This window comes from Lissotriton helveticus, chromosome 8, assembly GCF_964261635.1.
Source record: "Lissotriton helveticus chromosome 8, aLisHel1.1, whole genome shotgun sequence".
Taxonomy (NCBI): Eukaryota; Metazoa; Chordata; class Amphibia; order Caudata; family Salamandridae; genus Lissotriton; species Lissotriton helveticus.
The window spans coordinates 804,544,525-804,558,948 of record NC_136069.1 but is presented as its reverse complement, the minus strand read 5'-3'; the positions used below and the strand labels follow the sequence as shown (position 1 = coordinate 804,558,948).

At 49.8% G+C, this 14,424-nt stretch overlaps 1 protein-coding gene across 1 annotated transcript in view; it reads right to left on the bottom strand.

Moving 5' to 3' along the window:
• Positions 1 to 5,140: 5,140 nt before the first annotated feature.
• The window catches only part of PCCA (propionyl-CoA carboxylase subunit alpha), a 2,354,189-nt gene continuing 2,344,905 nt past the window's right edge, over positions 5,141 to 14,424 (bottom strand). Inside the window, exon 24 of the mRNA XM_078657621.1 lies at positions 5,141 to 5,482. Within this exon, the coding sequence (XP_078513747.1) occupies positions 5,414 to 5,482 (69 nt within the window). The 3' untranslated portion in view covers positions 5,141 to 5,413. The remainder of the gene's footprint in view (positions 5,483 to 14,424) is intronic.

Genomic DNA, 14,424 nt, shown 5'->3' with positions numbered 1-14,424 from the left:
AGTCGACAGTGAAGTAGAGGTTTTTGTCAGAGGTTGCTCTGTTTGCAGTTCCGCAGATAAATCCTTGAGGACTTTGAGACCAGCGATGAGTGATGGACTCATTCCTAGCATGCCTTGGGAAACCATCGCTGTGGACATATTCGGTCCAGTAGGGGACCCAAAAGAATATGGGTTGGTTGCCATTGATCTGTTCACCAAGTGGCCTGTAGTTAAGTTTGTAGATAAAGTGGATACTCAGGCTGTGTTAAAATTTCTAGATAAAATTTTTATAGTTGAAGGGTTACCTGTAAATGTTTTAACGAACAATGGTGTTCAATTTCTGTCCAAGGCCGCTAAGGAATATTTTGGGAAGTGCGGCATTACACACAAAACGACCTCATTGTACAATCCTAGCGGGAATGGAACTGTAGAACGTTTCAATAGAGTGATTAAAGGTATTTTGCAAGCAGCCAATTACAAAGGGTTGGATTGGAAATTGGAAATACAAAAAGCTGTGTGGTCTTACAAAGTGACTCTGAATAATTATACGGGGGGTTCCCCTTTCGTGATGATGAGAGGTAGACTACCCAGGTGCAAGTTTAACCCTAGCTGGTTATTCAAAGACAGTGTTCAACAATGGTCACCTACGGAGGTTAGGAAAAATTTAGAATTGGTGCATGGCAGAAGTAAGACTTACTATGATCAACGTCATAGTGTAAAAGATGTCATAGTAAAAGCAGGAGATTGGGTTAGGATCAAAAAACCTTACATAGTCTTGAAGGGTGAGAATAAATTTGATTCGCCTAGACAGGTTCTTGAAGTTCTTAGGAACTCGGTCAGGCTAAGTGATGGTAAAGTTTGGAACCTGAAAGATGTTGCTTTGGATATTTGTCAAAATCATGATGAGAGCAAAATTGTGAGGAGCAAACAAACTGATTTTGATTGGGTTGAAGATCACTTTGATGGTAGTGAGTTACAATCTCAACTTGCGCCTGGTGTTTCTCTTCCTCAGTTAAGGGGGGGGGGAAGTGGTGATTGGTTCTCCTGACTATCAAATTAATGAGTCTGTGCATAAACCTTGCCATGTTGAACAGGAACCTTGCCTTGTTGACACTGATTACAAGTGTGGTAATGTGAGTCCCTCTCCCAGTGTGAGTTCCCTTCCTGTTAGTAGGGACACAGTTTCCGTACCCTCTTTACCGGCTGTTAAGGGTTCCCAAAGGACGAGGGCTTTGCCTTGTTGGTTAAAGGATTACGTTAGGTAGTTCACCATTTTTCTTTTTGTTTCTTCCCTTTCCTTGTCCCTTTTCCTTGGGGTTCCTTTTGTTCTTTTTCTTGTGAGGGAGGGGGATGTGTTATGTTGTGTTTTTCCTTATTATTCTGCATATCGCTTTAAGGCTCGTGTTAGAGCGAGCCATTCTTTAGAATGCCTTGCTTCTTGTATGTTCGCATTCTGTGTAGAGTCAGTTGAAGCCTGACTAATCTACTGTGCAGCTGTGCTTCCTGGCTCCACCTGTTTAATCCTTAATCTTGAATAAATCCTTGCAAAGAAACCTGCCTCCACCTCTACTTTACACTTTTGCAGTCTCAAAGATCTGGCCCAGGTCGAAAAGATTTCCCTAATGCTGTGCCCATTGGGCCTTAGGTCCCACAGCAGAGCCAGCATGTGCCATTGGGCGTGCTTCACCAGAAGTATACAGAAAGCCATTAGCCCAAACAGCCTCAGAGTGAGTTTGACCGAAATCTAGAACAATGGTTGAATAATCAGGATCATAGTCCAAATATCCTGGATTGTCCGCTCCGAAGGGCAGGCGAGGAACTGCACTGTGCCCAGAACAGCTCTCATGAAAGGTTGCGTCGGAGGAGTCAGGTGTGACTCTGGCAAGTTGATAGTAAACCCAGAGAAAGCAGGTGGTTCGCCATTGTCTGGAGGTGGGTGACGACTACCTGGGGCAAGTCTACCTTCAGCAGTCAGCCGTCGAGGTAGGGGAAGACCAGGGCCTCCAATGTTCAAAGGTGAGCTCCAACCACTGACATCACTTTTGTGAACAACCGAAGGCACTGGTGAAGCCAAAAGTTAGAGCAAACTGGAAATGCTTGTGGCCTACCATGATCTACAGGTAATGCCTGTGGGCTTGTAGGACAGAGAAGTGAAAATAAGCACCCTGCAAGTGCAATACTAACATCCAATCTCCAGGATCCAGGGCTGCCAAAACCTGAGCTAAGGTGAGTATTTGAATTTCTCTTTCTTAAGGAAGGCATTGAGAGGGCAGAGATCTAGTATGAGGCGGAGGCCTCCCTTCTTTTTCGGCATCAGAAAGCAGCAAGTATTACAACCATGTCCTGCTTCTGGCACCCTCTTGATAGATCTTTTTGCCAACAGAGCCTGCACTTCCTGACGGATCAAAAAGCGATCGTCCTCAGTTGTCCATGCTGGGCATGGTGGCAAAGGCTTAGGGGTTTCTATGAAGGAAAGGGCATAACCCTTCTTGACAATTTGAAGCACCACTTATCTGATGTTATCACGTGCCACTGTGGCAGATGGTGCTTGATGCTGCCACCAACAGCATGGCTGTACTATGTGGAGGTAGTGCTAAAGGGACTTAGAGGATGTAGCAGCTGGAGGGGCAAGGGATTGAACAATGCGATGGCTTTCGTTCCCATATCCTCTGGAGAAGCTGAATCCACAGTTATTATACGGCTGCAAGGATTGGCGACCTTGGGAGCATGGCTGGTACTGCGGTCGCAGCTGGGAAACCCTGGACCATAACTGAGGAAGGGGTGAAAGTATAACTGCCCCATACGCAATGCCAGGGAAGAACGCAAAGATCTGGTGGTATCTGGACTCTCCTTTAAATCGTTCAATCACTGAATCGGCCTTGCCACCGAACTGGTAAGAGCCGTCAAAGCGCATGTCCATTAGAGCCGACTGGACACCTCCAGAGAGGCCAATTGATTGGAGCCAGACATGGTGGCGCAGTGACACCAAGGAAGCAATACCTCTGCCGAGCTAAAGGTGGAGAACTTTGCTGCATTCCTGGCATCAATAATGGCCTGGCTCAGTATGGCTCGGGACTCTTCGGAAGCCATGGGCAGCACTTGAGTGCCCAAGTCCCACAATGTGTGGGAGTATTGGCTACTGCCCGCAATGCAATGCTGGTGGAAGAGCAGATTCTCTTGCAGATGGTACCCAGTCTCTTGGTCCTGATCCGGAGGCAGATCCAATGGCCCGCATGCGTCAGGAGTGAGCTCACCAGTGGTACTCAAGCTTGGGTACCGCAGGGCTGAATGCATTCCAGAGGGAGCCGGAGTGCATGGCCACATAAAACACCTTAATTTGGGCAAAGGCCGCTCCGGTACTGGGAAGTCGGCGAGTTGCAGAGCGTACCATGCCTCCGTCTCTGCAGACGGAGTGTGGGAGCAGGGCCCATAAGCACGGGATCCTGTGGGGAAGGCGAAGTATGCATGACATTTTTCTTTTTGTACTTCTTTTACTTACCCGACTTAGATGACGAGGACTTGGACTTCGAAGATGACCTTTCATGTGACCGACTCCGTGACCAGGCCCTGGGTCTTCCTCGGGAACAATATGATGCTTTCTTGTGCTGTGCCACTATGTACTTTATGGCTCGCTCTTGAATCGCATTTGGGTGCCTCGACTGACAGCGCAAACCCTGAAACCGTGGTCTGACCCTAGACACCACAGATAGACCAAGCGGGGATCATAAACAGACATCTGTCTGTGACATTCCCCACAAGGCTAAAAGCTTGTGGGTTTGTTAGGGACACGTCCCTAGCACACTGGGAGCATATTTCTCAAATTTGAAAAAGATTGTCAAAAGTGGCTGAGTTAGCTCTCTGGATCCACACTTTTCGTGCAGAAAGAAAGGAACTGATGTCAGCGTGCTGGAGTGGCGCCTGTATAGGCACAGCACAAGTTCCTTCTGATGCAGACAACGCTGACATGAAGCTGATAGATGCCACCTACCGACATGCAGACGTACCTCACAAGGTTTTCCGAATTCAGTCTGATGCCTGGGGAATATTCCAAGGTGAGGAATCTGTCTTTATAGGAAAACACTTCATAATGTGACCATGTTCATCACAAGCATGTCCAAACAGCAACGGTATTTAAATATAAGATCTTATTCTGGCCTGTTGAATGGAATTAAACTTAGGCCAAACAGCACAGTAAAACCGCAAACTTGTGCTCAGCTCCTAGATTAAACATGCTGCAGAAAATGTCTATAGGTACTGATCTCAGAGTATAGATCCTATTGCTCTACAGGTATTTATTCACCCCTCTTCCTTTGAACTTTTTTTGCCATTCCTAGGGCTAGATTTACTAATAACATGTAGCGGGCAACCAAAGTGTCTGCACTGCGTGAAAGGGAGGCAGAGGGCAGCAGCACACATACTAGTGCCTCGCACACACATTTGTACCATAGTGCAGAGGTGTCTGCATGTGATGTCTACTATAGGTTTTGTACTGGAAGGATGGACTTCCAGTACAAAATACTATGCCAAGTCAAACTTTAAAACTTTTCCCAATTTGGATGTGTGCTGTACAGTGCAGACACACAAACTCGTAAACGTTTAGCGATATAAACATTTATTCTACTTAACTCATACTTTTGAAGAGGCAATCTGTTTGGGAGCAGAGCCTTGTCAGCTATTTTCAGTAGATGGGGCTTTGTGTTAAAACTTCTAGATGGTTGCATGGGAGTGCTTATGTACCTCCTACAGGACGCCCCCTTAACGCAAATGAAAGCAGTACTAGCATTACATTAGGGCTACTTTCTAGCAAAAAAATGCTTAAAGTAAATCAGGAATCTTCACTTTGCACCTGTTTGGGTCACAAATGTATTGGTGAACGTGCCCCACATAGTCTGAGACAGAGGCTCTTTTTTGTGGCTGCTATTATTTTACTGTAATTATGCTGCATCTGCAGAGGAGTGAAATCTCTTATATGAAAATGGAGCACTGTGCCATGATTTCACGCTGCTGTACATTTTAAGATGTGTGGGGCAAGGTGGAGACCTGAATGAATAGCAAGTAGTGTTTGAATATCTTCAAAATTGATTAATATAACACAGGTATACACACCATGATATTTAAGTGCATGTGAGAGTTCAAGAAATAACAGGCTAACATGCCACAATCACTGGTAAAAATTCTAAATATGTAGAGAAATTTATTGTTCATAATTATAAAAGAACAAGTAGACATTTATTCCCATTGAAAGATTCTTGAGAATGGGAACATTACATAGCAGAAATTTAATCTGAGTGTAACGACATTGAAGAGTGAAAAACTATCAATGACTTATCAATAAATACAACTGTATAAAATCTGCTTCGAGTGTTTAATACTCTGTGTTCCCAAATAACGTATTATTGATCCATTCGATGCTGTCGTTTAATTGAAACCGGTCTTACTCCAGTTGCACAAGTAGATCTCCTTCTCCAACTGTATCGCCAGGTTTGCAGTGTACAGATTTTACCTAATAGATGCAAAATGCTGCTGTTAAATATTTACTTTGCAAATTACATAAACATATTACTAAGCAACAGGTGCCTCAGTACTACCGATTGACGCTCTCAAGCAACAGATTTGTTTTATCTATGTTTATTATTTGGTTTTACAACAAAGGTTCAACGAGACATGAGCACCAATCAACAATAAAATTATGATGTGCTGAAATCCAAATATACCCAAGCTTGTTATGATCAAGAAATTGTAAGACCTGTATTTTCAGTTTAATACAGATTGAGCTATGGCCTGTGCCTTGGAAGTGTCTTTTTCGAGCTGGAGAAAATACATGGGAGTGGAAGTCAATTAGGGTAGGTAGAGAGAATGGAGAGCATGGTATACAGAATTATGTCCTCACTAGATGGACTTAGCTAAATGTGTTATGAACAAGTCAGGTCTTTTGGGCATGACAAAAAGATTCGCAGGAAGAAGATGAACATGAAAGGGAATAATAAACATTGTTTGTCTGACTAAATCACGGTCTAGAAGTATTTGCAGGACCTGTTATTACATTAGTTCAAAGATGAGTTTGGGCAAAGGGTTTTGTGGCTGAGCTGGTATACCGAAAGGACTGTGTACAGAGTCACAGCTGTACTTTTGCAGCTATGTTTTCAAGCATTCATTCATTCCGTAGTCCTCCAGTTAAACTCTATGTTTTATTAAACATTATTTTTTCATAGTTAAAGGAAATATGGGTGGGGGTGGCTAGGGGTTGTTTGAGTGAAGTGATCAGATGAAGATGTTTCGAGGTGTATCCTTCTTTTTCTGAGCGGGTTACGATCCAATCTTGCAATCAACGGCCTTACCCCACTGAGGTTACTAGTTTCTGTGGCTGCTCACATTTTTAGATGTGGGTGTCATCAGTGGATGAGTGGAAAATTTAATGAGCTTTGATATAAAGAAAATCCTTTTCTTGGGATGTAGAGTGAAGAAAAAAAGTTACTTACCTGCAACTGTTGTTCTCTAGTGATGGTATCTTTCATAGATTCACATGCTTACTAATTTAACATCCTCGAAGTGGGAGTCCGTCAGTAACTTTACAAAGGGAGTACAAGGCACTGCCTGCATGCAAGGCCACAGAACAGGGTCTCTTAGCACATCCACTTAACTGGAAAATGCGGAAGTGCAGTCAGACTCACCCATTCCAGGGGTCATCACTATTCAGATTTCAAGCATAGGAGTGTAAAGTATAAGTATAAGTAGAATAATGGGCATAAGGTGAGCCTCTATTTTATAGGAGGGTCACCAGTATGTAAATCTATGAAAGATACCAATGCTGGAGAACTACGGTCACAAGTACCTTTTTTCTGATGGATACTTCTAGCTGTAGATTCTTCACCTTGTGAATATTCCCCCAGAAGTCAAACTGGATCCAGAACCTCAAAAGAAGTACTAAGCGCCCCCGTAGGTGGAATGGTGCTGCTCCGTGCTGACATCATTCCTCTACAGAAGTGATGAGTGGAGTTGCATATAAGCACCGCAAAGGCCTTCGGATGCAAGTTCCTTTCTTTCTGTGCCTTCAGATGAGGATTCAGAACTTATTCCTCTTGTCATTACTGAGTAATTTTTCTCCTAATTCTTTTTTACCAGTGTGCAAAGGACAATATTTCACCGTACAAAATGACAGGGTTTAAAAGTTGTGTGGACTGTCGCAAACAACTGTTTGTGACAGATCTCTATGATGTGTGCCTGTAGCGCCTGGGGTCGGAGTACGACTTGCAACAACTGTGCCCAGATAAATCCAAAGGCCATATGGGACAGTGAGGCGAAACTCTACGTCACACCAAGCAGCTGGAGACTTTGCACTTTGACCTATGTTGAAAGGTGGGTCTCATTCCTGTGGCAGCTCCTCGTTGAGGTCGAAGTCCTCAGGTTAGTCTAAAGAGGACGCCAAAGATGGAATTAACCCTTTTCTGACACTCGAACTCCAGAGATGGCAAAAGGGCATCAATATGCCTCCGGGTCTCACGCCTGAACTCCAAAGAAGCCAATTTAGAGTGTGGTCCTGAGGCAACTCTAATGTAAGAAGTTTGTCAATGATGTGGCAGCAAATAAAGGCCATTAGGGAGACTAGACTGTGCATAAATGCCATGCTTTTAGCTCCCACTGGCAGGTCTTTGGGCTCCAAGGATCTGCATAGGCATCCAATGTGGGTTCTCCCAGCGGGTTCACCACTGGCATAGGTCTTATATCCCCTGTATCCCGGAGACTGGATGATAGAATTGGAACTGTAGGATGCGTTTTTCCATATTACGAACCTGCAGGCCCACAGGCATTACCTGAGGTTCACAGTGGGCCAGAAGCATTCCAAATTTGTGGAGCTCCTTTTTGGCCTACCAGTGCCCCTCAGGTGTTCACAAAAGTGATGGCGGTGGGTGCAGCACATCTTCGGAGGTTGGACGTAACAGTTTTTTCCTACCTCGATGGCTGTTGAAGGCAGAAGCACCCCAGGGTGTCGTAGACCTACTCTAGACGATGGCAAACCTCCTAATACTGTCAGGGTCTACTACCAACATCACACCAGACTCCTTTACAGATGCTCCCATGCATCACAGCCATCCTGGATACGGGTACAATTTTATGCCTTCTCCCCCACCCAGAGCACAGTCCAGGATTTTCGGGCTATGATCACAATGTTTTAGTTTCTGTCTTGGATCTCAGTGATGATGGCGTAGAAGCTGCTGGGACTCTTGGCCTCTTTTATCTTGCTACTCCAACAAGTCAGACAGCACATGAAGCTCTGCAGTGGGATCTAAAGTTCCAGTGGGGACAGCACCAGGGGAACTTATCGGATCACATCCAGGTATCAGAGGAGATAAAATATCTGCAGAGGTGGCAGCTAGACCATGAATGGCCAGTGGCAGACCACTCTCTTCTTACCGCACCCAGAGCTAATGGTGGTCAGGGATCAACCGTTACTGGGCTGAAGAGGCCATCTGGTATAGGTGGAGATCAAAGGATTCTTTTCTTTGGCTGAAACCTGCCTCAACATCAATATGTTGGAGCTGTGTGGTCTGCTTGCATTGAGGGCTTTTCTACCATCCATCAAAAGAGAGGCTGGTACAGGTTCACAAGGACAACTCTACTGCTATGTGGTGCTGCAACAAGCAGGGTGGAGTGGTTCTTGGATCCTGTGCCAGGAGGCTTTGCACCTTTGAAAGTGTCTGACAAGCCACGGCATGTCACTGGCCGTGAAAGACTGGTGGGATCTTTTAACACCAGGACGAATGAACTCAGTCATCAATGCCAAGCGGATCATGAAGGGAATTTATAACTGGAGACGGTGAAGGGTGTTTTCTACCAATGGTTAGACCACTGGCTCAATCTTTTTGCCACCGGTGAGAAAGCACAATGTCAGAGTTCTTGAGAAAGCTCTCCCTGTCTGTCTGGCATGGAGCTCGAGACTCCTGTATATCTTTCCATCTCTAGCCCTCTAGGCATGACCTATGAAAAAAATTAAGACAGATCAGGCTCAAATCATCTTGGTAGGTCAGGAGGGTATTATACCCAGAACTCCTGGCCATGAGCATCTTTGCTCCAATCAAGCTGGCGCTTCGGGAGGTACTACTGTCGCAGCAATAGGGCAAGGTACTGCACTCAGACCTAAACACTCTGCATATCAATGTGTTGCAATCGAGTGGTAGCAAGAAGTCTCCTTTGATCTTCCTGGAGTTGTTCATGTGATTCTGGCAGCCAGGCATTGATCTACGAAATCAGTGTAGGCTGCGCATTGTGGCTTGGTGTGGCCCCGGACAGATTGCCCGCTACAAGTTAAGGTGTCTGAAGTGTTCATGTTTGTATTGTTATTGGACTAGCAAGAACTTCTGTTAGACACTGTTAAAGGCTATTTGTTGGCTTTTTCAGCTTTATGGAGGTTTACAGATCAGCCTTTTTTGTTTAAACACCTGTTGTGATGAGATTTCTTTTAAGTCCTCAACGCACAAGTTACTACTTGTGTAACGATATATCTGTAAGAGACATTAGTTAGTATTAGATTCCTTACCTTAGAATATCCCCAGGCGTCAGACTGGATCCGGAAATTTTTGCGTAGCAGTACCCTTGCGCGTCGGTAGGCGTCGTCTGCGGCTCCGCGTCCGTCGTCGGCGTCGTGGGCGCCGTGATGACGTCGTCGGAGTACTTAGACGCCGCCTCCGCGTGCTGACGTCAGTTCTTAGACACAGCTTTTCCGCGCCAGAAACGCAGAGCCATGTTAAAAACCAACACTGGTGCCATTGAAACTAGGGCCCTGAAAGGGGACAACCCTAACCCTAGATATTGGTTCGCAGAACGGGGAGGATGGGTGAGTCGGGGAGGATGGGTGAGTCGGTAAGGAATTTAATACTAACTAATGTCTCTTACAGATATATCGTTACACAAGTAGTAACTTGTGCATCTGAAAGAGACACGTTAGTATTAGATTCCTTACCTTAGAATAGATACCCCAGCAATACCAACCCCGGTGGTGGGTCTGCGAACCAATAATCACACCAGAAAGTCCTGGAGGACGGAACGGCCAAAGAAGCCATCCCTCCGGACTTGGCTGTCTAGGCAGTAGTGTCTTGCAAACGTGTGCAGCGATGCCCACGTAGCTGCCTGACAGATGTCTTGTAAGGGCACACCCCTGCCCAGGGCAGTGGTAGCCGCCGTGCTCGGGTACAATGAGCCCGCAGTCCAACAGGGGGCTCCTTCCTAGCCTAGGAGTAGCATGCCTGGATACACAGGATGATCCACCGGGAGATGGTCCTCTTGTGCACCGCTTTCCCCTTCTTCGCGCCCACGTAACCAACAAAGAGTTGGTCATCCACCCGGAACTGGCGTGTGCGATCCAAGTAGAATGAGAGCGCACGTTTTGGGTCCAGACGGTGGAGCCGCTCTTCCTCTTTAGAGGGATGCGGTGGCGGGAAGAAGGTTGGCAAGGTGATAGACTGCCCGATGTGGAAGGCCGTGACAACCTTGGGCAGGAAAGAAGGTTTGGTACGCAGCACCACTTTGTCCGGATGGACAGAAAGGAAAGGTGGAGTACAAGAAAGGGCCTGGAGCTCACTCACTCTCCTGGCAGAGGTGGTGGCAACCAGGAAAGCAGTCTTCAAAGTCAGAAGGTGAAGAGGACAGTTGTGAAGTGGCTCAAAGGGAGCGCACATCAGAAACGTAAGAACCAGGTTCAAGTCCCACTGAGGCATCACAAACGGAACAGGAGGAAACGTGTGTGTGATGCCCTTAAGAAATCTATTTACAATAGGGGACTTGAATAAAGAAGGTTGATCAGGCAGCCTGAGAAAGGCTGAAAGGGCAGAAAGGTAGCCCTTGATAGTGCCCAGAGCAGAGCCCTGCTGGGCAAGAGAAAGAAGGAAGAGAAGGACCTCAGAAAGAGGTGCATTGAGGGGATCCACAGCCTTTGCTGTGCACCATGCCACAAATCTGTTCCACCTGCAGGCGTATACCGACTTCGTGGAGGGACGCCTGGCTGCCAGAATGACATTACAAACTTCAGGAGGCAAGTCAAATGGCCTCAACTGTCGCCGCTCAATCTACAAGCATGGAGGTGGAGACTGGACAGGTTCGGGTGGAGGACCGTCCCCTGCTGCTGCGACAGAAGGTCCTCCTGAAGAGGCAGACGAACCGGGGGATCGACTGACAGACTGAGTAGCTCTGGATACCAGTACCTTCTCGCCCAGTCCGGAGCCACAAGGAGGACTTGGGCCCGGTCGCACTTGATCTTCTTCAGCACTCTGGGCAGAAGTGGTATAGGCGGAAAGGCGTACAACAGACCGCAACTCCACTCGCGACGAAAAGCGTCTCCGAGCGAGTGCCGCCTTGGAAATTTCAACGCGCAGAACTGATGACATTGCGTGTTCTCTTCGGTGGCGAATAGATCTAACCAAGGCTCTCCCCATCGCTGAAAGAGGCCTTGCGCCACGTCCGAGTTCAGACGCCATTCGTGATCCATCATGCACTGACGGCTGAGCTCGTCCGCCCTGGCGTTCAGAGAACCTGCCAGGTGTTGAGCCACCAGGGTCACGCCCTGGCGTTCCAGCCATTGCCAAAGGTGAAGAGCATCTTGACAAAGGGTCCACGACCCCACCCCGCCTTGTTTGTTGCAGTACCACATGGCGGTGGTGTTGTCCGTGAACACCTGCACTCCACTCCCCCGGACAGAGGGGAGGAATGCCTTCAGTGCCAGACGAATCGCCCGGAGCTCCAACAGGTTGATGTGGAGCCGGGCCTCCGGCGGAGACCAGAGGCCTCTGATCTCCGCCTCTCCCATGTGGCCTCCCCAGCCCTGGAGGGACGCGTCCGTCACAACTACGTGCTCCGGTTGGGGAAGGGAGAGGGATCTGCCGCTGACCCAATCGCGGTCCGTAAGCCACCACTGCAGCTGTCTCACAGTGCCCTCCGAGATCAGGACGTGGTCGGATAGGTTGCCCTGATGCTGGGCCCACTAAAACTTCAGGTCCCACTGCAGAGACCGCATCCGCCACCTGGCGTAATGCACCAGTAGGATGCAGGAGGCCATCAGCCCCAGAAGCCGCAGCGTCAACCTGACCGAAACCCGGGATAACGGCTGAAAGATGGGAATCAGAGCCTGAATATCCCGGACCCGCTGTTCGGGTGGATAAACCCGAAACCGCGCCGAGTCCAGAACCGCTCCGATGAAGAGGAACTTCTGAGAGGGGCACAGGTGTGACTTCGGCACATTGATGGAGAACCCCAGCTGGTGCAGGAGGTCTGCCGTAGTCTGGAGGTGGCTGACGACTGTCTGGGGCGAGCCCGCCTTCAACAACCAGTCGTCGAGGTAGGGGAAGACTGAAACCCCTAACCTGCGCAGATGAGCTGCGACCACCGCCATCACCTTTGTGAACACCCGTGGGGCACTGGTAAGGCCGAAGGGGAGCACGGTAAACTGAAAGTGCTCGTGGCCAACCATGAACCGCAGGTAGCGTCGGTGGGCAGGCAGGACGGGGATATGAAAATAAGCGTCCTGCAAGTCCAACGCGACCACCCAGTCTCCTGGGTCCAGGGCAGCTAGGACCTGAGCCAGTGTCAGCATCTTGAACTTCTCCTTCCGGAGGAAACCATTGACGTTCCTTAGGTCCAAGATAGGACGCAGGCCCACTTTGCCCTTCTTGGGTACCAGAAAGTAGTGGGAGTAGCAACCACACCCTACTTCTGGCCCAGGAACGCGCTCGATGGCCCCCTTGGCCAAGAGGGCCGTAACTTCCTCCTGCAGAAGTCGCAAATGATCCCCCGATACACGGTGGTTCTGCGGTGGCATGGCTGGAGGAGTCGCCTCGAAGGGGAGGGAGTAGCCCCTTCGGACGATTTGCAGCACCCACCTGTCCGATGTGACAGTGCGCCAGTGGAGGTGGTGATGGCGAACCCTGCCCCCCACTGGCATTACATGGGCCTGAAAGCACGGACTAGGAGGGTTTTGAGGCGGATGCTGCGGGGGAAGGTGTGGACTGACCTCGCCGTTGCCCCCGACCGCCCGGACGGCTGTTCCCACGGCCGCCACCGCGTCGGGTATTGCCCTGCGGAGCGTGGCTGGCGGCGCGTGTGGGCGCACCCCTTCCGTGGCCACGAAAGGAGTGAAAAGCAGCCGATTGCTGGCGCGGGCCCGAGAGGCCCAAGGACTTGGCCGTAGCCCTGGAGTCCTTAAAGCGCTCAAGCGCATGGTCTGCTTTGTCGCCAAAGAGGCGACGGCCATCGAACGGCATGTCCATGAGTGTTTTCTGGACATCTGCTGAAAAGTTGGTGAACCTCAGCCAGGCGTGGCGTCTGACCGCCCCCGTCGTTGCCATCGCTCTACCTAGCGAGTCGGTGGTATCCGCCCACACCTGATGGAATATTTGGCTGCATCCCGGCCCTCCACAAGGGCTTGGCCGAGTTTGGCCCGTACCTCCAACGGACACTCTGGCAGCACCTCCGCAACCTTATCCCACACAGAGTGGGTGTAACGTCCCAAGAGGCAGGCGGTGTTGGAAGACCGCAGGCCCAGACTAAGGGAGGAGAAGATCTTCTTCCCATACTGGTCATACCTCTTGGATTCCCTGTCCGGCGGGGCCGACGGGAACGCGGTCTGGGAATTGGAGGCCTGGATGACCAGGCTCTCGGGGGTAGGGTGGGTGGACAGGAAACATGGGTCGCCCGGGGCTGGGCGGTGGCGTCTGGCCACGTTCCTATCTACGGGCGAACCCGTAGCGGGCTTGGACCAAGTGCCCAGAAGAACGTCGGTCAAGGCGGCATTAAAGGGCAGCAGAGGCTCGGCCGAGCTTTACTGCGGTTTAAGGACCTCAGTGAGGAGATTAGTCCTCACGGCCGGGACGGGGAGCTCAAGGCCCAAGGCCTTGGCAGCCCTCATCAGCACCACACTGTAGGTTGCCCCCTCCTCCGTAGCCACAGTAGGAGGGGAGACAAAACCAGTGTCTGGAGAGGTGTCCAGGCCACTGGCCTCCCCAAGGTCTCCTGTCCAGTCCTCATGAGACTGACATTCTCTGGTCAGAGGGTCCTCAGACCCCTCCCAGTCCTCTTCAGCACCCATCTCCTGAAACTCAGGGTCCTCAACTAATGGGGCCTGTTCATAGAAGTTAAATTCTCCAAACGACGTCTGGAGCGGCGCCCATCGGGGCCGCCCCGACGCCGGAACAGGAACGAAGGCAGGACCGGGGGCGGCGCCGCCAGAGGCGACACCTGAGGGTCCAACGCCGGGGAGGTCGTAAGGTCCACCGGCGACGAACCAGATCCCGAAGGAGGTCCAGCGGCGTCCCGCGGCGCCGGGCCCGAAGGCGCCGGAACAACTGAACCCCTCGGCGCCGGGCCCGAAGGCGCCATCGGGATAGCGGGAACCTGCGGCGCCGGGCCCGAAGGCGTCGGCGGCGTCGGGGCCGTAGCACCCGACGGCGTCGGGGCCAAACC